Raw genomic sequence first — 25988 nt, forward strand, 5'->3', positions numbered from 1 at the left:
GGAGCTGAGTAAATGTGAAACTCCAGACTGTTAGATAAGCTAATCTCCAGCAAAAAGCCGGCATTGTGTTGCTTCAAGCACTTAATTAAAATATTTCAATTAAAGCCTCCACTATTACAGCAAAACCAATTTATAATTAAACAAAAAATTTAATTTTCACACAGCCTCCAGAGCTGCCAAGAGATTTCCCATACTGTAGGTGAAAAATTAAAATCTCAGGTTGAAACAATTAAATACTAATTCACATTATTTATTTATAAAACAATACCATAGGAATAGAATTAGTTTTAAAAATTGTGTTGCTGATTTAAAGTCTTGCAAGTAATGTTTTTTGTCCCAGTGCACAGCTGAGCTATACTCTGTGACCTGACTTTGTGAGATAAATAATGCACATGTGCTTCTCCCTCAACCCAGAGTATTCCCACCTTTGCTAAAACTGAGAAATGCCTGTCTCATCTTCACCATGTCCTCAAGTGCAGAGGTGGCAAGTTGTACTTATGTTAATCTACTAATTGGATAGCAAATAAAAATGTGAACAGGAACATTGTCCATACCAACAGGAAAACAATACAGTGTTTGCATGTCATGAGAATTAAATATTTATGCTTTGTTCTTTTGTTCTGTAAAAACAATCCTATTAACTAGACCTGAAGAGGAGAATGGTCCAAGTTTTCTGCTTTGCCTTGACATGACTTTCTGAGTTTTTTGCAAATAGGTCAAATCTAAGGCTCTTAATATACTTCAGTGTCTGTAGTAGTTTCAGAGAGGATACATTTTGCATTTGCAAATATGCAAATAGGCAAATATGCTAGGTCTATATGCTATAGACTGATCAGATACGGTGATACGTAAATACATACAGCATGTGAGCTGAATTATTTCTGTGAAGTTCAGAGGAGTGTGCTTTTGAAATATGTTACAAAGTACGTACTGTGACTGAGGGGATTTGATATTGGGAAATTTGAAGTACTTAAGAATAAATTCTCCTTATGAAAAACAGGGATTTAATTAATCCAGCCAGATGTTCCTGAGTTCTTATTGTACTCTTCAGTCACATTTTCAGCAACTAGGTAGAGAATATTGTTGAACTGTGTTGTGAAAATTATAGTATTTGAGGAGAATTTTGTTTTCTGTGTGTTTGGAGGAAAGGAGAAAGCTTTTAATTGATTTCCTTTCACTGGGATATTCTTACTTTTAAATGCTGATAAAATACCTTTTTTTTTTTTCCATATTTCAGTTGAAGTATCAAAAATCTGATACTTGTTTAAAATAAAACAAAAACACAAAAGAAAGTGATCAGAGTCCATAGGGACACTTGTTCTGCAGCAGACCCACTTTTCAGCTGGTCCAGTATAACTACCGATCCTTATGCAGCTAATGGAAGACGCAGGTTCCTCCGAAGACCTCAGAGTACCATGCAGAGTACTGTTCATTGCCTGATTTGATGCTGTCACCCTCCATCCAGTGACCATAAGGGATCGTGAGTGCAGTTGGGTGAGCAAGGCAAAGCATTGAAGCTGGGCTCCGCCTTGTGTAGGAAACCCATGGGAAGAGTTGTGTGTATCTAGTAGTATTGGTGTCCACCTTTTGTCTTGGGCTTCAGGCAGTCCCTAGGAGGTGGCTGAAGCCCACCACTTTGCCACATCTGAAGAAGGTCTCCCTGGCTCAGAGAGGAGGTCTCTCCACCTGTGCTGTGGATCCTGAGCCCCTTGGCAGCTGGCCATGTGTCAGGGTACGCTCTGGAGAAGGGCAAGAGGAACAGGAGCTTTGTACCTGTGCTCCGGACACTGGCAGGAGCAGAAGACTCAGATTCTGGTCCCTGGTTTTAGGGCTATTCTCATCTTTTGACTACGGTCTAACATACAACACATGAATGATTATCGGTTAATACTTAAATGTCTCTTAGTCAAGTCTTGCTTTAGGCCTGCTGGGATATACACGTCATAAAAAGAGAACATTCAGGCTGGGGGTTGGGAGGGATTTTTGTTTTTTAATTCCCAAGAGAAGAGGACATTCAGTTGAAGAATGGGTGTCTGTTTCCTGATGCATCTCTAAGGGCTTCTGTATGGGCAAGGAATGAATACTGATCCGAGTTTTAGCCTGGAAAGCCGATGTTGCCTAATAGGTTGAGTGCATTTTATATGTATTATAGATCTTTGTCTTAAAATGAGTAAATTAGGGGGAAAACCTGGAGATGTGACTTTTCTTTCAGTTCCATTAGTGCTTCCTATAAATATCTACAATGGTACTTTGCAGCTGTTCATGTTGTCAGAGTTTTGTGACTGCATTTGTTACTCTTTTTCAACACTTGGTCTCAAAAATAAAAATTGGATGAATTTGCAAGGACCACGATGATCCTTTTCCACCAAATGGATGGCACCAGACCTTTGTGGAACATTTTAAGTGCCCAGCTGGGCAATTGCAAAGCACAGTTATTTCTGGAGAGTTGTGGTAGGGAACTGGCTGATTGCTTAGAACAGAGCATATGGCAATTTAGTGCTTGGATTAGAGCCGTAATTTGGCTATATGGGACCCACTACCAATTATAATTTTTTCAGTACAAATATCTTTCTAGTTTCAAGGCATTGTGATACACTGAAGTTTTCTCATTAGAGAGAGAGAACTGTGTATTTCTTCGTGATGTGTTGGGATGGAAACTGTCTTTGGTAGTTATTCTGTGCTCCTGCAATTTATAATGGGGGTTACCTAGTGAGTTCATATGGAGTTTAAATGGGAGAGGGAGGGAATGAGGTTTTTGCAAATATATGTTCATTTGTAGATTCTCAATTACGGTAATTAAAATACCAAAAACATCATCTCCTTTCTGTCAATGTAAATCAAGTGAGAAATGATTAAAGCCACTAGAGTTTTACTGGTAAAATAGAGATAGAATTTGATATAAAGCTATATAAAAACAGCATGAGAACAGATAATGCTTTGCTCTTGCTGCTGCTTCAAAATTCAGATTTATTCTAGTAATGTCAGTGACATTCCTTGGTGATTGCCCATTTCTTTAGTGTGCTGAGCCTCCCACTCATTCTCCTTGGAGGCAATGCCCAACTTCTGACCTCTGTGTTGCACCACAGGAAACTAGTACTGCAGACAGATACAATCACAGAATAATTTAGGTTGGAAGGGACCTCTGGAGGTGACGTCTGGTCTGGCCTCTGTTCAAAGCACGACCAGCTGGATCAGGCTGATCAGGGAATTCATCCTCTGAATTTCTCCGAGGATGGAAATTTCATAACCTCCATAGAAAACCTGCTGCATTGTTTTAGGGAAACCTAAAAAAGAATTATGGTTTTTTGGGTGCTTAGGCTGCAACTCCAGTGTGATAAGAGGTATCAGTGGGATATTGGAGGTTAACGTTGAACAGCTTCAAAGTGAAGTAACAAAGAGAAACTAAACTTGCATAAGAAACCTATATTAAGGTTTTAATAAGATTTGAGTGTTCCTTTGGATTATGAAATACTGAAATGAAATTATTTGACACTTTTGTATTTGGTATATATCCTCCTGAAGGGGAAAAAAAGGAGGAAATAAACCTCCTCCAGTATTTTAGCTTTTCTTTCTACTTGAGAGTATTATATAATATACAAAGTATGTTATAATGTCCTCTGAGATGGAAAAAATGAGATGCTGTTTCGCGCTAATTAAAACTGAACCTCTTCAGTGCTATCTTTAGTTTTCAGTTTCTTCAAACGGATTTATGTTCTGTTGATTGTGATGTTGTGTAACCAACTCTCTGCTATCCAGGATCATGGGGAGCAGGACATCCTAGATAACTGGGACAATGTTGGATGCTGTGGTCAGACACTTGGGAAGTCCAGGATGGATTCACCCAACTGCAAATAATCACCCGGGGATTAGTTCTGGCTCAGCAGTAGCCCTGCTGGAGCTTGGATGCTGGTGCTGATCTGGTTAGCCTCGTGCCTTGTTGCAGTTCTGTGTCTGGATAAAAAAAGCTCCCCAGGACTAGTAGTGATAATGGATGGCTAAGTGCTTCACCACCATGCTATTGCCAGTCCAGGTCCTCAGAGTTAAGATCAGAGGCATCCAAACTAGCTCAGCATGGAGTCATTTTGGGTCTGGCAGGTTTATGAGCTCAAGATATGTGCTGAAACAAATCAGTTCTGTGCCTCTGCTGGACTTGAAATGGCTTTGGAAGCCATTTAACTACATTCCTGTGGTGCTGCATCTAAGCTAATGAACCTCTCCAGAGTTCACTGAACTCGAAGCCAATTTGGGATTATCTATAACCACAGAGTGGTAATTTTATTTAATTAATAGAATTAAATTCTTTTTAATGCAGATAAATGAATTCTTAACAAAGGCAAATCAGCCGATTGATTTCACTTATGATTAAATAATAATTTGGTGACTTTCCAAGTGTAAAGGTCAATCATTGCAAAATCTTGGTGCGAGTCTGTGGGAAGAGATGGAAAATAATAATACAGTATTGTTTTTCTGAAATCTTAACTCTGTGCAGTGTATCTTCTGAAGTGGGCTCAAGTTATTAAAATGTCTCAATGAGGTGCAAGTGTTGTCCATCACAGCTTGTTAGACTGACAGTTGTATAAAAACATGCGGTTCATTCCCAAAGACAGTAGACTAATAATGCAGGCATCAGACTTCGAGGTATTGAGTTTGTAAGTAAAAATGTATTGATGGACCAAAGTCCATTGATATTTTCCAGATTGGAACTGCATTTTCATTTCAGCTAGGAATTGAATTATCTTACAAATGAGTTCTGAAGACTGTAGTGTTGTTGGTATTAACACTGAGTTATACTTGTTTGCAAGTTGGGGAAAATTCAGAATGGTATGTTGTTTGACTGAAGCCACTGAGAGCTTCTGCTAATGTCACATCAGTAACTTTAATCTTTTATTTAAATAGTCTTGTTATCATTCTGTAAAAATCTATAAACATACAGTCATAGAACTAAGTGGGTAATGACTGGTGTGATGAAGATGGCTTTCGGAAGATATTAAAGTGTTTGAGAACTAGGTGTTGAATTAGGGCAAAATAAATCTGTTGTCTTTATGGAATTCAACACTTGAATATTAAGTAGAGAAGTGCTCAGATGTTTAGCCACAAAAGCTTACTTTCAGAAGAGGCACTGCAAAGGATGAATTAAATAGAAGAAAAGTAACATTGGTATAACAGCTTCAATTTGTTTTAAGCTTTAGTTCCATTCGTAAGCATGGATCCAGCTATTAAAAACGAGTGGAGGCAAATCATGGCATTTATTTTAACTTATGTCTTTTATATACTAAAAGCTCATTTTATCTTGTATTAGTTTTGCATCTATAAAGGAACACCTGCTGAAATAATCCAGAGGAGATCAGATTTTCAGACTTTTGTTTAAAAAAAAAAAAAAAAAAGTGTTTCTCACATTGTTTCTTTTGCATTTTTTGGTCTCTTGACATATAAGTAAATTTCTTCCAGCATTCTGAGATGCAAGTTACAATATTCTTTTCTCAGTGAGCTTTTAAAATTCAGCTTTATTATATGACTTTACAGCAGCTAGTCCTAAAGAAAATGTAGAAAGTTTTGCTTTTGAAAATTAAGCCAGTGAAATTCATTACAACATACAAATATACTGAACCGCATAGTACACACAGAATCTCAAGTCTGTTAGATAGAAAACCCATATTTAAGAAAATTACCCCTGTGTTTAAGACACTAGTCAATGTATAGACGTAATTGCATACAAATGGCATTTCCATATGTCACATTTACCATTACAGGGTCAACATTTTCAGTGATATTTTTTTTAATTGTTTTTTTTTTTTAATGAGGTGGAGCATGCCTGCCTGCATGTGGGAAGACTCGCTTGCTTTTGCCAGCAAAAGCAGGTGGTGGTCTCCCACCAGCCAGCCACGGGTTTGTTTGGGATGAGTAGCGTGGTGACTACCCATCCACCAGCCTTCCTCTTCAAACGGGCTGAGAGCCACCTGGCCCTGTGCCACAAGTCTGTACTGATTCAGCACCTCTTTGCAGCAGCCAGAAGCATCCCCCTTCAGGAGTGCGGGCTGCTAAGCATGTGGCAGACTCTACCTCTCCTTTGCACTCTGATGTCCCGTCAAAGTCAAAATCTCGGTGCTTGGGCTGCTACCGTGGCCTGGGCCTAGTCTATTGAAATGCTCTGAGGTGAAAACAGTGGTCGAGAGCTCCGCTTGTCAGGAATAATGGACTTTCTCACATTTGCGTGGGAGACAGAGCTCCCTTGGCTGCGTGTATACTGCTGTTATGAGGATGCTCTACATCAGTAGGGCGAGAGCTGAAGTATGTACCAGCCTTTCCTTTGCCTAAATTTCACTATCTGCAGAGTCCCCTGGTTCTCTCCAAACTAGAGCTAGAGAGAGCTAGAACGAAGGCTGTGTGTGTAACTGAGTGAGCTTGATGGAAAGCTGAAGAACTACGCTAATGTGACAGCGTAGGTGTATCTTTGGGACACAAGTCCTAGGTTACAGTGAATTACCACATTAGCTGAGAACCTCGATAAACTTTTACAGATGTTTGCTGCAAGAAGTAGTCTTGTTCTTTTTCTGTCTTCTCTTACTTGAACACATACACTTAAAACCCAACACTGAGTCAGGGAGGCCACAGCAAGTGAACAAACCAAAATGCTCTCTAAGGCATTTTCAAGAAAGGAGCCAGAAGCCACGCTAAGCGCCTTTCTCCTGGCGAGGTATTTATTATCTTCAGTTTTATCGGAAGATGATACAGAGCCTCACTCCAGCAAACAGTCTGTCTGGAGTTAAGCCCAAGTTACCACCAAGGACTCAAGAGAGATTATTCATAGCCCAACATGCTATTGGAAGATGCTCAGATATGGTAATGAAGGTGGTATAAGAATAGTGTCTTATCAAGCTCCTATTTAATTTTTAAAGCTGATTTCTCAAGTATGTGCTGGTGGGAAGGTAGTAGCAAGTTTACGCTCCCTTTTTACTTAGGTGTAAGTTCATCTGTTATGAATTATTCTCCTTCATGTCTGTCTTTGCAATATCATTCTTCCCTGTTCTTATCAGGTTGCTTTTTCTTCTCTGAATGCCTTTGAATTTGAGTCCACAGCAAAATCCTTACTTGGTTTTCTTTTTTTTTTCCCTTTTTCCCTTTTTCCCTTTTTCCCTTTTTCCCTTTTTCCCTTTTTCCCTTTTTCCCTTTTTCCCTTTTTCCCTTTTTCCCTTTTTCCCTTTTTCCCTTTTTGCCTTTTTCCCTTTTTCCCTTTTTCCCTTTTTCCCTTTTTCCCTTTTTCCCTTTTTCCCTTTTTCCCTTTTTCCCTTTTTCCCTTTTTCCTTTTTTCTTTTTTTTTTCTTTTTCTTTTTTTAAGCTAGAGCTGCACATAAGAAAGGGTAATATTTTCTGATTTTTGTATGCTTTGTGTATCTATAGATGTGGAGTATTCATGCAAAATCTACTAAAACTGAGTGTGGAAAGTTGAAATTTAAGAGGTTTGCATTAACAGTAGAGGGTCAAGTTCAGCAGATGTGGAGCAAATGAAGTTCATTTCCTAATTTTAGAGTGACATGATATTATGGCTTCCACACACGTTCTGCTTCTGAAGCTCCCTGCATTAGCACGGTGTATTGCTTAAAGAGGTCTTCTGCTTCCCGGGGACAATTCCAGGGAATGCTGTTTGTTCATAATTCAAGGAGCAGTTTCGTTTGCTAAGTTGAACAAGTTTGTTTGCATAATATAGTGTGTAAGGGCTTTATTTACACAGGCTGCCTGGAAAGTGAAAGGCAGCCTTTTAAACAGAACCATCAGGTAGCGCAGACTCTGGTGAGATCTATGTGCCACCTTTTTATTGAGCTTTGTGTTTCTGTGGTCTCCCAATACTAAATTTTATATGTCAAAATCTTTTCAGAATGATGCTCTAACTAAAAAGTCAAAACTCTATTTTTAATAATGGGCTTGACACACAATTTGGAATTTGTAATTTTGTGCTTAAATAGCTTTTTGCCTTCCTTATGAAGGAAAATAAATTTTTGAACAATTAGTGATATTTTGTTTTACTGTATTACGATGTTATGGTTTTCTTCAGCATTAGGATGGCAGGCAGGGGCATATCATAGCTGACGAAGAAATGGTGTATTCAGGAGCCTGGCATCTGGCCTCTTGAAAAATTCAGCTTTAGTTTTATGATATCTTGCTACCTGTACGTTTCTTATTTTTTTTAAGAAAAAAACTGAAAAATCAACAGTTTTATCTGTGAGGTCTCATGCTGTAAATATTCTGACTTTGTAGCTGCGTATAACTTTGTTTTCACAGAGATTTTTTAATGTTTATTTTGCCTGTCTCTTTGTGCCTAATGACGTAGCTTGAGTTCAACGAAGTATCTAACACAAGATTAAGGTTAATTCCTCATTAACACAAGAAAAATAGAGAACCCTCTGAGGAGTGAGAAAGCTAAAGGTCTTTTACTGAGACTTTTTTTTTTTTAATTTGACCAGTCTGTAATATCCGACATACTGTAACTATTCAGACTTTTTGAGTATTTTATAATTTCAAAAATTCATTGAAACTATTTTGGCATTGGTAGTATCAATGAGATGATGCTTTTCCAGATAAGATTTCCATGCATCTACCATTTTGTTACTTTTTTTAAAGTTAGTCCAGCATGTATTTGAAGGTACAGATATCCCCAAAACTTGGGATAAAAATTTTCTAAATGTTTTGTGAGTTTTAGTAATTAACTGTAAATCAGTCATAATCCCTCTTAATTTTTTTTTTAAATTGGTACATAAAAAACTTCAACATTATTTTAAAACACATATATCTTCAAGGAATGTTTTCAGTTTTCTTAGCGTCCATATATTTCTTCTGTTAGAGCAGAAGTAAATTTCCTTCAGCATCTGTAGAAGAGTATCTTTAGGTACTTGAAATTTCAAGCAAAATGCTGGCCCTTCAGAATCCCGAGCAGTGTTCTGTTTTTATGAAATATGCAGCCTTTCAGGTAGGTATAATATTTTCCATGTATATTGTACTTTCATCAGAGTATCTCATAAAATCTCCTGCTAGTTTCTGTCAGTCAATGTAGACTCTTGTAAGAGTACTAGCAACCTAAGTAACCACCTAATTGCTTTTTATCACAATGCAGTGAAGAGGGTATTATAAGATCTACTACAGGATACAAAGAATAGGTTGTTCTTCAGTAAATGCAAACCTCTATTTTTATAGAGTAGCATATCAGGACTAATTGTTGGTTTTACTAAATGTGTCTGTGTTGTCATGTTGAAGCACCTCCAGTTTCAAGTTCTGCTCCTTCATGCACAGCAAGTCGTTCCATGAGTGAGAAACAAAACTGCAGAACAAGTTCATTTCCTTGATGCTATTGAAGGCAGTAAAAAATTTTGTTTCTGAATCAGAGCAGAATTTACTACCCTAATAAATGACTGCATCTGATTTTCCTTAAACCATTGCAGAAGAGTGCAGTGAAACCTGTTTGAAAACACCTCACAGTGGACTGAGAAATCTGTTGCTTGGGAGGGGTGGTCTGTTGAGGAGAGAAAATTTTATAATTTCTACACATGAATTAATTGTAATATGACTGTATTAGTGACCATTACAGACACTGTAACTCAAGTTTTATTTCCTTCAGTAAGAGTAGGAAGCAAAGAACTTATACTTTGTGGTAGCCACTTTGAACAAAAGTTGTCTAATATTTTGTGGTTTTTATTTTTTCCCATGATTTTCTTGCTCAGTGTGCTGTTTATACTGCAGAGTGTGTGAGACAGTTCATTTTGTGGGCTGAATATCGGTGTACATGTATCCAGATAGTTAATTTTTTTTGTAAAATATATTTTTTTCTGTAAAACTTTAAATTATACAACAGCTGACTACTGTTTTCGATGATCTTGTTGCCAAGCTCTAATTACTTGTACATATCATAACTGTGAAAATTAATGAACAAAACTATATGAAGGATGTAATTGACCTTGATGTTATTGGTGACTCATAAAAATACATGAGCCTCAAAATATATGAATTATTATTTTTTAAGTATGTAATATTTTCAACTAATGCTAGACCTTTCCAGAAGCACAAATCACTGAAGGTCCTCTGTATGCTTGTATACGTGCGCATCCTTATAGAAAAACACAAGTGAGCTGTGCCGGGTTTTAAAGTTTTCCCCCTACGTCCCCCCTTTCGCTTCCCCCTCAAATCCTTACCAGCATGTATCCCTACATTGAGTTTTGGATATATTAGCTACTCTTTGGGTATTATTTGATTAGGTGCTAATAAACATGAACTTAGTCAAACTGCAGGAGATTTATTATGTGTCTTCTCAGCTAGTATATGAGCTGTTTAAATGTTGCGGACTGCAGAAGTACTCAGTTTTGTTCACCTCACATGTAAATATTCATAATTGTTGTAATTTCCCTGTCCCTAACAGGGGATTGAGTAGGGGTCCACACAGATCACCCACGACCAGTACTTCTTAGAATGCATTTTGTTTATCAGTCTGTTGCTATTAATGTAATTGAGCTGCTGTTAATGATAGCAGGTAACTATTCACACTCCCGTGGATCCCTCTCGTATTCACCCGTAGTTCCCTGGCTGGAGCATCGGTTGGGGGTCCAACGTAGCTCTGTGTTTGGAAACAGAGGGTCATACTGCACCCCCCCCAGCAGCTTTGTGGTAGGTGTTCAGAAAGTCTCTCCAGGGTCCCTTGTTTCATCAGATGTGTGTATGTAATCCTGTAGTCTCTGTAAATAGTACCTACCACCCTCTTGAATGAGGTCTGGGTTATACGAGCTCTGGTTGATGCTAGCCTGTGTTGGTGGCCTTGGCCAGATTGGGCCAGACTATGGTGTCCTGAGTTTGTCAGTTCTTGTAGGTCCAACAGGATTACTGTAATTCATCTCCAGAGCTTATCGGTCCAGAGGAAACTGATATGAGTTACCTTCTTAGCACATACTTTACCTCTCTGTTCAGCTTGCTGTTTCTGTGGTAACTGTTCCGCCGTCCATCCAATGGGCGCCTATAGAACCTCTTCGCACAGGCTTGCCAGAGGGGCCCAGCATGACATGATGCCATGTCTGATAACTGATTGCCCATAAATTGCAACTATAGTTGTTGGTGTGATAGCTAGTAACTGTTATTCGTAGCATACCCTTGCCTTCCTCATTAGTAATTAGCATTTTATTTCTTTACATCGTTATTTTAATAATTTATTTAAGCTATCATTTGAATTCATTCCAACATGGGACTATATTGCCAACAGTTACAGATAGAAAAAGAACAGTTTTGTTCCTGGTAATATGATCAGAAGGCAAAGGCCAACTAAAATACGAATTTATCACATTCAGTTTTGAGCTTGGCATAAATGTGTGTATTTAAACCTACAGCTTTTATAAAAAAATCTTCTGAGACCAGATTACTGTTCTAAAATGGCTGAAATGGGTTTATGAGAATAGTTTTCTTTTTCATTTCTACTTAATAGCAAAACAGATTAAGTCTTGATTTTAATGTGTTTCCACAGGTATATCTTGAACGACTTTTAACTTATGCAGAGATAGATATTTGTCCAGCAAACTGGAAGCGAATTGTACTGGGTGCAATTCTACTGGCATCCAAAGTTTGGGACGACCAGGCAGTGTGGAACGTGGATTACTGTCAGATCCTGAAAGATATCACGGTCGAAGACATGTGAGTGCAGTATGTTTATCTTTGCCAGTGAATGCCAAGGTGTGTGTGTGTGTGAGGGGGAAGGGAAGTTCCCTCATAAATTATTTGAAGTTTGTGTATCTGCATTGTATCTAAACATTGTGGATGCTGATAGATGGCATGAGGTCTACTTGGCAGTTTCTTACATAGAAGACGTGAATTATTTTTGTTTTCTGGTTGAACTGTATTTTACCACTGGATGTTCATGCATGGTGATGAAAACAGACCTGCAGAATATTTAAATGTATGACTTGACAAAAAAACCCACATGCAATGAGCCTGCATGCATTCACTTCAGCAATATTTACTGTCGTGCTAGTTCTCCATACAGACAGCAGACCAACATGTAAGGCAGGAAAAAAAATCATTGTGATCCTAATGACCCTTAGATGATCACCCACTTATTTATTGCCATTATTCAAAATTAGTGCCTTTGGGTTTTTGGTTTTTGTTCCCCCTGTATCCTGCCAAGTTATTTCCAAGGTGTTAAAAATCTAGTATTTTAACTTGCAAAGAGAAATTTCCATTTTTCCATTTTTTTATCTGATGACATTCTTAAGAAGTGCATATTGTAACAGCGTAGGGAGTTGTGATATCTGGCTGGATAGTCCTGAGTCATATTAAGAGTATATTCCAACAGTAATAAAAAGAACTGTAATGAGAATAAACACAATTAAGTTCTTAATGTTTACAAATACTAAAATGAATGCTCATTTCACTAAATAGTGTAGTGCTTTTTTTGTTCGGTTGGTTAGCAGGTATTACATATATTGGCTGAAGTGCTTGGTGTTTGTATCATCTGTACGTTCAGGGCTGAGTCACATACCACCCACACTTTCCGAGGTGCCCTTACCAGAGCTGGCATGCGTGTGAGAGCGGTACTGGAAGGGCTGCAGCTAGAATTGGTGCTGGGATGGTGCCAGGGGGCCGGGTGCCTTAGAATCAGAGTGGTTTGGGTTGGAAGGGACCTTTACAGGTCATCTAGTCCAACCCCCCTGCAATGGGCAGGGACATCTTCAACTAGATCAGGTTGCTCAGAGTCCAACCTTGAATGTTTCCAGGGATGGGGCCTCCACTGCCTCTCTGGGCAACCTGTGCCAGTGCCTCACCACCCTCATCATAAAAAAATTTCTTCCTTATGTCTAGTCTAAATCTGCCCTCCCTTAGTTTAAAACCATTGCTCCTTGTCCTGTCACAACAGGCCTCGCTAAAAAGTCTGTCCCCATCTTTCCTGTAGGCCCCCTTTAAGCACTGGAAGGCTGCTATAAGGTCTCCCCGCAGCCTTCTCTTCTCCAGGCTGAACAACCCCAACTCTCTCAGCCTGTCCTCGTAGGAGAGGTGCTCCAGCCCTCGGATCATTTTCATGGCCCTCCTCTGGACCCGCTCCAACAGGTCCATGTCCTTGTTGTGCTGAGGACCCCAGAGCTGGACGCAGAACTGCAGGTGGGGTCTCACCGGAGCAGAGCAGAGGGGCAGAATCCCCTCCCTTGACCTGCTGGCCACGCTTCTTTTGATGCAGCCCAGGATACGGTTGGCCTTCTGGGCTGCGAGCGCACGTTGTCAGCTCACGTCCAGCTTTTCATCCATCAGGACCCCCAAGTCCTTCCTCGCAGGGCTGCTCTCGATCACATCATCCTCCAGCCTGCACTGAAACCAAGGATTGCCCCGACCCAGGTGTAGGAGCCTGCACTTGGCCTTGTTGAACCTCATGAGGCTCACACAGGCCCACTCCTCCAGCTTGTAAGACCTTGTCAGACCACTGCGGCTCATGCATTCGGAGAGTAACGTTTTCAGTCTACTGGTGCCCCAATTTTTATAGGACCTAATAACAATAAAATTATTTAAAAGATGTTTTAGTGCAGTATCTGTGTGTTTCAGAGCTCTTTTAAGCAGAGCTCAGTATCTATTATGAGAAGTATATAGACTTGTCTCTGCTTTATCTCACTTGAGTCAGGATCGCAGCCACTGAAGAGAGTTTGTTGTGGATAACCATTCTGGGAGGAGGGAAGAGGGAAGTAGATGAGAAGAAGTGTTTATTGACAGAATGTTTTTTGAGTCTCAGTTTGCAATCTCAAAGCAGTGAAAGGCCAAGCGTTTTTCCTAAAGCAGCCCTAATTTAGTTTCTTAATAGTTCGCTGGTTGTCTGATTTATAGCTGGTCTAAAAATGATCTGTAAGGGAAAGGTTGCATGTTAGGAGTCAGCTGATTGCTTTAAATTAAGCATGCTCATACACTGCTAGATAAGACTTATAAATTGTGAGTAGCTGTCGTTGCTCAAGTATGAGAAAACTTATCTCTAAATCTTGTATTAACAAGCAACTTGTAATAAGGTGGGTTTTTTTCCCCGAGTCAAAGTGAAAAACACAAAGCTTGCATTGCTGTGGTATGCTGTAGGTACTTTCATTAGTTTTGGGGAAAACCCTCATTTCAAAACAGAGGTGGGAAATAACACATAATGCCATTTCATTATCTGTTTTAAAATATGTAAGCTACTTTAAGGATGGTTGATGATACTTCTTTTCCGACATAACCCAGACAGAATGAGATTTCCAAAATAAAAGGGAGGGTAGGGGGGACAAGAAGCTAAAATCAGACCCTTCAGATTTCTGTGGGCAATATTATTCCATGCGGAACAGTTTGCTAATGCTTCCTTGACTGTTTTGAGTGTTTCCTGAATGATTTTGCTAAGCTACTTTTCCCTTGATCCTTTTCTCATGCTTTTGGGTATTCAGCGGCAGTAAGGGTCACCCTCCATTCACTCCTCCTCCAAGGCAAATCTGGGAGCTTTTAAAATATTTCTGAAGCTGGGACATGAGCTGAAGTAGAGTGCTGAACAGCTTGAAGCAGACTGACAGGTTTGACTGTGTCGTGTGACAGTATTAATCAGGAATGGTTATAAATATGAGGTTTGAAATTGCTGATTCTCAGGGCTTTTTTTGAAGGCAGGTGATGAGGCATACTGTGATAATGTGAAAGGAAACAAAAAAAGAGGTTATTGTTTTTGACAAACACGTGATGGTGCTACTGTTAGAAGTTGCACTTGAGGTATATAACACCATTACTCACATGCCAGACCCATGCTCCCGTGCTAACATCGACCCTCTCTCTGCACTGCACATTCCCTAAGCCAAACTGTGATGAGTCCTTGCCCTCAAAGTTTTTAGCTTCTTAACCTTTTTTTAAAGATTTTAGGGTTCTCGCAAAGTGCAAAACCAGAAGCCTTTGGGGAGCCTGTGCTCTCTGTATGGTACTTGGTGATCTGGCTCACGGGCTTTGTGTTTGGGGCTCCTTGTCAACTCTCCAGCAAAGATTTTGGTGCTTGTTGACCTGATGTTTATGTTCCTGCTGCCAGTTTTTCCCAATTTTTTTTGCTCCTATCCCTAGTGTGGTGGATTTTTTCTTTTTTCTTTCTTATTTTTCAGGTAGTTGAGACAGTGCAGTATTATGATTTTGAAGAGTCTATCTCTACGCAAGATGGGGGCTTTCATTGTTTATATTAATAAGGCAGAAAAACTGACTTAGGTCAAAATCTTCAACTGCTGTGAATCATTCAGCATAAGTGTATCTTGCAAAACATCATGCAGACGTTTCTGAGTTTTTTAAGTCATCAGCAGTACATTGAACTGTGCCTAAAAGCTAGCAGAGGACTTGGGAGAACCAAACTGCAGTATGTGTCTGTAGTCATGTATGTAGCATTACCTTGAGTTTCTCTGTGAATTTGGGGAGTGGCTACAGGAAAGCATATGCTGAAGTAGTCTAGTGTGGACGTATCGGAGTATGGTGGTTAGTTATGTTACATTAGTTCAAATCCAAAATACCTGTGTTTTTTTGTTCTTTCTCAGCTGTGGTTAGTCCGCTGATCTAACCTTCAAATCTGGGAACTAAGGGATAGTTAGAATCTGAGGCTATGTATTGTTCTTAAAGATTTGGGGATGCTGTTCAAAAGAGGTACAGCCAATGTCTTTCTCCATTAAAACAAGCTTTATATTATCCATTAACATAGACCTTTAGGCTTAGCTTGCAGAAAGTAAAATCTTGGCAGTATAAAAGGACATTTAAAGATAATCTTCTGTATTTCTTGATAGATGTCTTAAGATGTAATTTTTTTAATTGGGATTTTTTAAAAGCTAGAATCTTCCACAGTGTGAATTCATGCCAAAGAGTCCATATCCAGCTTTTAGATAGTCTTTTAATGTTAATTAGTATTTATCATAATGTAAACATAGAATTTTGGCAGAGAGAGAGTGAAGGTAAGGAAAGACAATTATTATGATGTAAGAGTGATGTAAGAGTAAAGAGTGAGGAGAAGAAAAATCATTCAGTGTTGAAAAATTACTGTACCAGTACTTTTTCTTTTTATCCTCGGATCCTTCCTCTTCTATTGCCAACTGCCTGCAGATTCCTTGCACACTTACACTGCAGTCAAAATGTAGTTTACATGCAATATCATAGCCAGTCAATACCTGCTGGTAACACAGCTGTGCAGTCCGTGTACTCTTCGGCAAACATGTACAGCTTTTACCACCTGTTTATTTTTTTATTTCTCATATCTTGAAATCACTGTTTTGAATATATCATATGTCCCTGCATAAGTATTATGTAGGATATCTAGTTACCATGCAATTTATGAAAATTTCCAGTCCTTAATTTTGTTGATCTACTTATTTCTTAACATACTTTTTAAGGTACTGGTGTAAGTGATAATGTATTACTATACCAAAGTTTTCATGAGGTGGGAGCTCAAATAGGAACTCTGTTCCTATCGGGTATTTTGACAAACACATTTGGTTTAGGTACTGAAAAACAAATGATCACCACTGTGAATTTTGATTGCACATCTTGGGGAAAAATCTCTTCATTCTGTTCATAAAGAACGATAAGACGGTATGCTGAAAAATTCAGGTTTCCCATGACTGGTTTTAAATGATTGATTATGAAAGGCTGAAGAGAGTAAATAAGTTATCCAGTAATTTAGGTGTTGGTGTAATTTGCAGCATTTATGAGAGAGATCTGACAAATTTAGGGCATGTCTGTGTTTTGTGTTTGCGTAGCTGTGTGTGCAGATCCACCTAGTGGAGGTACAGCAGAAACTGCACAAAAATTTTTTGCCTGTTAGCTTTTCTTTCCCAGATTGTATTAGCTAAAGTGATAAAGGTGCCCTCCCGCTAGCAAAAGTTTGTGTCCGGGTTTGATTGGCATCGCAGCAGCAGCTGCAAGGTGCCGCGTCTCTCATATTCCTCATTGGCGTATGTACGCCGATAGAACTTGGTAGACTAGGTCAAACCTTAGGCTAGGATAATTGTGTCTGGCAAGAATAAGAAATGGACTTGGTTTATACCATTTGCAATTTAAAGTAAATTGTATTCAGAATGCACAGTCTGAAATATGTTTTCACGTTTATCTTCTTTCTACAGGAATGAGCTGGAACGCCAGTTTCTTGAGCTGTTGCAGTTCAATATTAATGTTCCCTCCAGTGTTTATGCCAAGTATTATTTTGATTTGCGTTCCCTGGCAGAAGCGAATAACCTGAGTTTTCCTTTGGAGCCCCTCAGCAGGGACAGGGCTTATAAACTTGAGGTAAAACACTTTTATTTTTAGATTGTTGAGAGTTGAATATATAGGGGGATTTTGAATTTTTGCATTGTTTCTCCTTTCTCCCATCTCTTCCCAAATATTCCCATGAGATATTAGAATATCACGTGCCCTGATTTTCATAACTGTTTTGTTTGTGCTTTGGCTATTCATGGATGTGGGGACAGCTTTTTGTCGCAGTTTGCTTCATAGCTTGTCTTGCTTTCCATTTCTTTTTCAGTTCCAGTTGCCTGAATTGGCCTTGTGAAAGTACCCACAACTTTGACAACAACTCTGTTCACAGTCTGGTTTTGTGTGTTCATTTGGTTTCTTAAAATTGATTATTCACCTTAAAGGACAGAATATTAACAAGTATTGCTGAAAGTAACTATTCTGTGTGCTTGTTATCTGCTACTGCTCCACTTCACGTGGATCCAAGTCTGTTATCTCCGGTGGTGTTTTTCTCAGTAATGGGAAAACAGAAATGAGCACACGTCTTTAGTGAATAAATTATGAATGCTTATGAGACCTGAATATACCATGTGCAGAAAGCGCTATGTTGGATGGTCTGGACCTGTGAAATGCAGGGCACTATGAATTCCCACAGACACAGGAGGAATTTAAAATCATCAGCCAATTGTGGGCACTTTGCAAGACTGGAATCTATTTTTCCTGAGCTTTCTGATAAGGAGTTTTTCAAATAAGGGCATTGTTGCACGAGTGTGTACACATTTTGTTACTAATTTTGAAATTTGTTGTTAGATGCTAACTGCTTTTAACATTGCACGTCTTTAATTATATAACAGCTTTGCACTGGAGGTTGTTTGCCTGTGGGTTAGAGTGCGCTTTGCATGTTCTGAAACTCCTAGTGCTCCTGTAAAACAGGCAGGCAGTACTATACACGTTTTTGTGGGGGGAAATGGTGCGTGGGAAGGTTAATTGACTTGTTTGTGACTGTAATGGGAACAGAAAGTGGTGGAGAAAGAATCAAAGCAGATTTCACTAAAGTTGTATTTCTCATGCTTTCTAAATACTCTTTCTAAATTTCGCAATAGCTCCAGTAAGAATGTAACTTAATTCTGTGTATGGAGTGTGATGTAAATTTGCATCAGATTTTGTTTCTATTGAAGAGAATTTTTAAAAATGAAAATTCACTGGGATTGTAATCTTAAATCAAAAGAGGTAGTTTACTAAGTTATTAGATGGTGGGTCTTGATAATAAGTGCCATTACATACATTAAAATTGAGTGAATTACTTTCTGAAGAGAATTTAGTACACGGTGTTTCCCAACGCTGTCAGTCTATATCGCGCACAATGTGTAACATTGGGTTACAAATGAAGGTAACAACGATAGCTCCTAAAACCTTAGAGGAAAAGAAAATAGGAAATGACTGTAAATACCCAGAGAGTACTGGTGGTTCTTCTGTACTAAGTAAAGAGAAGGCATATTTAAAAAGAAATAATGAAATATTTTTTCAATAAATCCATATTATTAAAAATTTTCTTGTGTTGGGGATGCTTTGTGCTGCTAGCGGAAGTTGGCTGTAAATTGACCCTGCTAGCCAAAGAGGATGTCGTCAGGGAAGAGGATGAGTATCTGCTGTGAAACCAACTTGGTCTACCAGCTCTTTGCCTCTGTTCTGTGGCCAAAAGGAAAGGAACATGATGGGAACTGCCTTGTTCCCTGGCGATACTTGGTTGTCATTAGTGTGCCCTTGAAACTAGTTGACAGCATAATTTATAGCCTAGTTCCTTGAGCGCAGTTAAGCATTTAGCTTGCCAAGAGTTATCAAAATGCATTTGCAGCAGTTTTCTAGGTCTCTCATGTGCTGTTCAGCCCAGAGTTCTCTGTTTTTAAAACAGTTGCCTGGATTGTCAAGTGGAGTAGATGTAGTACCACACAGGCTGTGATATTTTTGATGCTGAGAGAAAAGCTGCAGTCTGTGATGAGAGACAACAGGCTCCTAGCAAATGTACGTATGCAGTGAAAGGATTTGCCTTGTCTGGTAAACTGAAAGGACCTTGCTCAGTCCTAAGATGTAAAACAACTTATTTACTGACATTTGACATCATGAAAGGTCTTGCGTAGAGACATGGTTATATTATAACACGTTTTTGCTACTTCTGCGTTTTCAAGCTATTTTATGTATCTAAAGCAGGAGTATTAGATCTGGCATGGCAGAATCTGCCTTGCTGTTTCTGCAAATATCATGAGGTTGACATACCTGTGATGAAAAAAAACCAAACCCCAAGATGACCAAGGACAAAGCTAGTAAATACTGTTCCTCATCAGATGGAAATGCTGGACTAGATCTGTCGGCTTAGAGGTGTTATAAGAGGTTATAGTACTTGCTCCAGAAAGCGATGTCATTTTTAACATCTGCAGTGGATGTTTTTCCTTATTTAATGTTCCCACAATTGGCACTTAAGAAGCAGCTTTGTCTTTTAAATGACTAAATGAAAGTAATTTGTTTTCTTAGTTTTCATCAGCCTGTGGCCTAAAAGTGTCCTGAATTTGTTATGCCAGTCCACCTAGTAGCCAGAAACCATTTTCATGACCCCTCCTTTTTTTTCCCATTGTATGCAATCATGCAAGTTAAAAATGGCAAATAACCTTTCATTAGATCATCCAGTCTATCCACCTGCCAATGCTGTTTGTTCCAACCAGCATATGTTGTAGTGTGTTTTCTCCTTCCTTTTAATGATGTCAAATGTCAAGGCTTCCTTTGCTTCTCCTGAGAACTATTTTCTAATATGGGAGATTTTTCTGACAAGAAGGTTGTTGGATATCCAACCTTAATCCACTATTTTGTAATTTCCTACTCTTGCACCTGGTTATTCTCCTGTGTACTGAGCTAAATATGAGTCAGATTCTGCTCTTTGGGTTAAGCCCACAACCTGCCTACCCTGTTTCTGCTTGAGATCTTAGCACTGTGCTCGTTTCAAGGCTAGATTTTGTAAGAGCATTTGTTAGTGCACTCCCAATTTAACTGACTGTATGTTGTCTGAGCTTTTTATTGTGAGGATAGTGCTTGAGCACATACTTCAAACCCTTTGAACTACGTGCTGCATTTTCTTGACACTAAAGAGGTACAGTCCCATAGGTCGAACAGACAAAAAAGAGGAGAAAAACATAGAAGTTACAAGTAGAGAAGTGTCTTTATATCCCTCCAGCTTCCCACTGTTGCAGTGATTGATTGCACTCCTGCGTGTTTTGTATGTTCAGAACCCTCTTAGCCAAGAAGCAAAGGGAGAGCAAAACTCCCCTTCTCTTTTGTCAGGAGTAAACCGGTTGCTCTTCTTTTCATTCTCCATAAATTAAGGAAAACCCCCGTCATCACAACTTCTAGTTGCTCCAGTGATCTCCCCCCGCCCCACGTTTTCCTTATCTATAACCCTTCCAGGCTTAGTGCTGGCTGTCGCTGCTAAGTTCTCGCTGTTTTGTCCATTTTTTGGGGGTGTTGCAGCCCTCGCCGTTGGGTGCCTTTGTGCATTCCCAGCACATAGCCAGCCCTGCTGCTTTCCTGCCCTGCACAAACATGTGCATGCAGCCAAAATTTATACTACTGCTACTGCTGCCTTTCTCCCCCCTCCTTTCTCCTTACCCGCCCCCTTCACCAGTGACAAAGTCTAATCTAGAGTCGTATAACTCAGCAGAGGAACTGATTTCTAGTTCTGTATGCATATATATAATGGAAGAGTGTGTATGTATGCATTTTTCTAGCTGATTACAGATATTACAGTCAAGTCCAACAAAATTTCACATGATTGAATAGTGTTGCTGTTTTTAAGAATGTTTTGATTTCATATGAGAAATGGTCCCTTGCAACTGTCAAAAATTGGTTTCTTTTTCCAGCAATAAAAGCAACAGAAATATCAGATGACAGAAAGGTGTTTATAAACTATTTGGATTTATTTTAACTGAAGGGCAATAATAAATATTTACAATTTTCTGCTTTTGTCTTGTTTCCCCATATGTTACCTTAAAGTTGACTAACTTGCCAAATAGGCTCCAAATGTCAATTTTGTAAATTATTTGCAAATGAAGAGGCATCTTTAGATACAGGATTGCTTTAAACAGCAGTCAGTGTGTTTCTTATCCATATGATTAATCACCAGAGACTAGAGATGCCAAATATTAAATGCCACTTCCAAGCAAAATTTCATTTTGTCTGACCAAGTGCCAGAACAGAAATTTTCCTGTGAAACAGGCAATTTCGAAGTGATTACCTTCTCTGGTTGTTTGATGCCTAAGGTAATAGCCTGATTTGGCAGCTGAAAGAAGCTGAGCTCCACCTCAGTACACCTATTTGCCAAGCCATGCCTTGGCACATTATTTCATGATTAAACGCTTTTCATCTATTGGATTTTAAATCCGATTGAATTGCATAAACTTTCTTAGTCCATTGAGTTCCTGGTTAAATTAAATAAAATGTTATTAAGCAGTTCTAAGTGAGTTAAGTCACAGTCTACAAAGCAATGGGAATATTTGTGTTATTTTATTCTGTTGTTCTCTTCACGTGCACCAAGAAAGAAAACTGTGTTCAAGAATGGTCTTAACAAAAGGAAATTCAGTTTCCAACTAAAAGTAGGAACTGGTTTCTTGGTGGTGGTGGTAGGTTTTGTGTTGTTTTGGTTTTGTGTTTTTTTAATTTAACCATGTTTTGTGGCTGGCTTGACCAAAGTGTTAGGTGAACTTGCTCTCAGATATATGAGTTGTGTGCTTCTGTCATGCCTGCCTCTGGTCTTTGCAGGACTATTAAAATTAAAGGACTCTTCCCTGCTACAACTTGCTGTGCTATAGAGGGGAAGATCAAGAAAGAAAATGATTATCAGTCAAGCTGTTTATTTGTATTGCCTTGTTTTATAATCAAACATTTGTACTGCTGTTGTTTGTACAGTATTTTTTATTAAACATCTTAAGACACCACTTAAAAGTGTTCCTGAGTAAATAAAAGTACTGTTTTAGTTCATCTTATTTTTTAATTTGACTGTGGATACTCCTTGCAGTGAGCTTTCTCTACAGTTCTGTGTTTGATCGCCAGAGTTAACATCCCTACTGATGCCAACCATAGCCTGGCCCAGCCATAGGAACTCTAACAGATGTGCTGTTTCAGGGCACAGTATATTTGTGCATATGAGGTCCATAATAAATATTTGTTTTAAACTTGGCTAAAAACGGTAGAAGAAACATAAAACGTTAACTCCAGTGTAGTATAATAGGAGTTGACATTTGAATAATGTTTGTCTCTCTTTTTATAAGGTTTTTAACATTTCTATGTGGTTTTAATGCAAATTAAATTATTTTGAATATGAGTTATGTTTCCCAGTGGCACCATATAAGATAGCCTGATCACATAGAAATCACCATCTCCTTCTGAAAGGCAAGTAAACATCAGCTCTGTAAGCAAAGCAGGGCGAGTATTCTGCCAGATCACTTATCAGTAGAGAAAAATAAAATTACTACAAGACTTTTTAGGAAATGAAAAAATTAAGAGCCATCCTCTTTATATTCTCCAAATATACTTACAATTTCTAGAATTGTTTTATTAAGTTTTCCACAATTTTTCACCAATTAAGTGCTATATATAAGTTACCATATAGCAGTGGGTAAGCATTGTTAGCTACCTCAATGAGATTTGTGATGGTTAACCTGTAAAGAAAAGGCTTGGAATATGCTCACTGAGTCCTTCAAAAGCAGCTGTGGTGGACAATGCTTTCTTTTAAGATTAATGAAATGAGAAAGAGGATTTGGGGAGAAGATCTTCACCTGTTTTGCTTAATGAAGTGGCTTTTTGTGATTCTACCTATATGTAGAAATCTGCTTTTGGTTTTATTTTACCTGTACAGCTGTGGTCAATGCAATTGAGGTTTTTTCATTCTTTTGTCTTACAGGCCATTTCCCGCTTGTGTGAAGATAAATATAAGGACTTCAGGAAAGCCGCAAAGAAACGGTCAGTCAGTGCTGACAATCTGACTGTGGTTAGATGGTCCCCTGCTATTATCTCCTAACAGAGGAGACTGGAATATTCCTACGGACATACTGTTTCATCCATCCATTTTTTTCGGGGTGGGCTGGGGGCGGGGGGATAAAGAAAAAAGACTTTTGATTTTTTTTTTTTTTTTTTTAAATCTGTCAAGCTGCCTTTACAGTGCCTCCCCATTGTGTAGCACACGAGTAAAATACCTAGTGGAAGGAGAAATGGAGAAATCAGTGTTTGAGAGAGAAGATGGGCGACAACTTTTTTCTCACTTTCGCTAACAGCTTTACCCTTTTTATGAGGAAACAGCAAATCAGGTGCTTGGAAGAAGAAACAAAAAAATGAAGTAGAGGCAGAAAACTATTTAAAAACTGTGCCATTTTCTAATACACTGTACTCATGAAGAGAAATGGCAGCATGAAAACAAACCATGTAGTCAGATGACTGTGCACTAGAGGAATGAAGTTGGGAGAGTTCCATCCTGAAGGTTTATTGTAATATCTTTTTTATTTTTTGTTGTTTTTTGCGTTCCTCATTGCTGCTTCCCAGGATAAATTCTTCCCCCTGCACAGCAGCAAACGCAAAGTCTGTATTTACAGTAGCACAAGCCCCTGAATAAATAGCATTGGGTTTTTTCACTGCACTTTTCTCTGTAAGCTGTCTTATTAGCATTATTCTTCATAATTATTATGCATATGTTATATTTCTTGTATGCCTTTTATTGTATTTCAAAAGAGAGAACTTGACCATAGTGCTGAACCAAAAGTGTGTACAGGGATCAGAAGATCTTCCTAATTTCATGATGTGTTTTATTTATAGTATACTTGGGTGCGTGTGCCTTCCTGAGTTCTTGGAATCATTTATTTTTCCTTAATATAAAGATACAGTTATTAAAGTATTCAGATGATGATGATAAGACTTGGGCCAAATCTCTGAAATTTGCAACAGATCTTGTGATCCTTTTTGCAGGTTTTCATAGTATTAGAAGTTTAGCAGAATTCATTTTGAGGGAGATTTTTTTTTTTTTGTATGGCCTGACTAGTTCATTCCTTCACCTCCAGGTCCATTGTTGCAAGCAATATTCTCAACTTTTATATGTTTACTTTAAATCAAAGTGAGTCTGTTTGTATAAAATAAAAAATAATAAAAAAAATTGTTCCAGTGAGAAGGCCTGTAGAAGAGCAGAATGGAAATCTTAACAAGGTATTTGTCCACCGGTAGATTCGATTTTGAAGCTAAAATACAAACCCTCGTGTTTTTCAGTGTAGGTGCTTATAGAAATTAAAAGTAACTGAACTGTGAACATAATTTTCAACTCTGATTATTAAGCTTTTCTGTTGTTGTTACTAGTTCCCTCTTACTGTGGCTGTTGCCCCCTTGGAATTTGTAAGAACCTTTTATAGAAAATAACTCGTCAGTATAAGCATATTTGCTTTATAACGCCCCAGGGTGATTTTTTTCCCATTTTTTTTGCACAGTTTAGAAAGATATAGCTGAAAACTCTCAGTTCCCCGAAATCCTTTCTTTGCGACTATCACTGAAATGAACGGCAACAGACGTCCCTGATTTATGCACTACTGTGGTAAACCATAAAGATTCCGTATTTGTTTTATTAAGCCCTATGGGCTTGTAGCAAACCTAGGGACCCAGAGATGCACACTCGACTTCCAGTGCAATGCTAATCGGATGCCTCCGGGCGGAGAGGCACCGACAGGATTGAAGCAGTAATACCAAACAGTTTTCTCTTAACTTTCTAATGGGATTTGTGTAGTTTGAGACGTAAAGGTTTTGTCCATAAATTCTCCTGATGTCCTTTGGGCCTTTAAAATAATCTAATTGTCATCACTTCTTGTTGTGCCAATGCATCAGAACTGTGAGTATCTATATCCATTTTTCCCTTGAACGTGGAATGTAAGGAAAGTGTTTATAACAATACAAATGCAAATACAGCATTTGAAACCTCTTTACAGATAGTATCAAAAGGAACATTTTTCAGAGCATTTGAAATTCATCCTTTATAAGCATAAATTTAGGCTTTAAAATATGTAAAATATTTTGATTTATCAACACTTTGCTAAACTATTTTCCATTTAACTTGATATCAGGAATATTGGTTTTATCCATTTCTGGGTGATAGAGATATGAACTTTGGATTATGTAAAGATCTCAATGCATCTACTATAATTTTTGTGAAGTTTATTAAACTACTTTAAAGATTGTATAGTCTATTTATTGTATGTATGTACATACAGTCTGATACTTTAAAAAGTGGATTCCGTAAAACCTGGCTCAGTCTTGTTTAGACTATTGAATATCGTTTTAGCCTTGTGCACTGGACTCTACCTCTGTATAGGAGAATTTTCCATATTCTTAATTAGTACTGATTCTGTGATTAACTTGGTTATGTTTCTTGCACTAAGAATTAAAAAAAAATCTGCTGTAAGTGTGGATTTTTTTCTTTAGTTTGAGTTTTGCCGTATGAGTCCTCTGTGTTTAGATGGACGTTTCTTTCCCTCATGGTTATAGAATAATTCTTTGCTTTTTCTTCTGGTTTGTTCCAGGGTTGCCAAAAAATACAGTACCTGTCAGTAAATCTGAATGAGTGTCTTTTTGTTTGCAAGGTATTCTATACCATGTAATTAAAATTGAATTATTATTTAGGATTATGTTGTGTTTAGTGTAGTTTTTTTAAGTATTACTGTATGGAAAATACCATTGCAAGATTAGAGAATCACCCGGGGTGTGAGAAGGGAGGAGAA

The 25988-nt window shown here is 38.4% G+C and overlaps 1 protein-coding gene across 2 annotated transcripts in view; it reads left to right on the forward strand.

The window, feature by feature from the left end:
* CCNY (cyclin Y) overlaps positions 1–25446 on the forward strand; it is a 131130-nt gene extending 105684 nt beyond the window's left edge. For both annotated transcript variants that reach the window (XM_072854652.1, XM_072854653.1), the window contains 3 exons: positions 11492–11658; positions 17091–17253; positions 23144–25446. In XM_072854652.1, coding sequence (XP_072710753.1) covers positions 11492–11658; positions 17091–17253; positions 23144–23260 — 447 coding nt within the window. In that variant the 3' untranslated portion in view covers positions 23261–25446. The remainder of the gene's footprint in view (positions 1–11491; positions 11659–17090; positions 17254–23143) is intronic.
* The last annotated feature ends 542 nt before the right edge of the window (positions 25447–25988 follow it).

This window comes from Ciconia boyciana, chromosome 2 (genome assembly GCF_034638445.1).
Source record: "Ciconia boyciana chromosome 2, ASM3463844v1, whole genome shotgun sequence".
Taxonomy (NCBI): Eukaryota; Metazoa; Chordata; class Aves; order Ciconiiformes; family Ciconiidae; genus Ciconia; species Ciconia boyciana.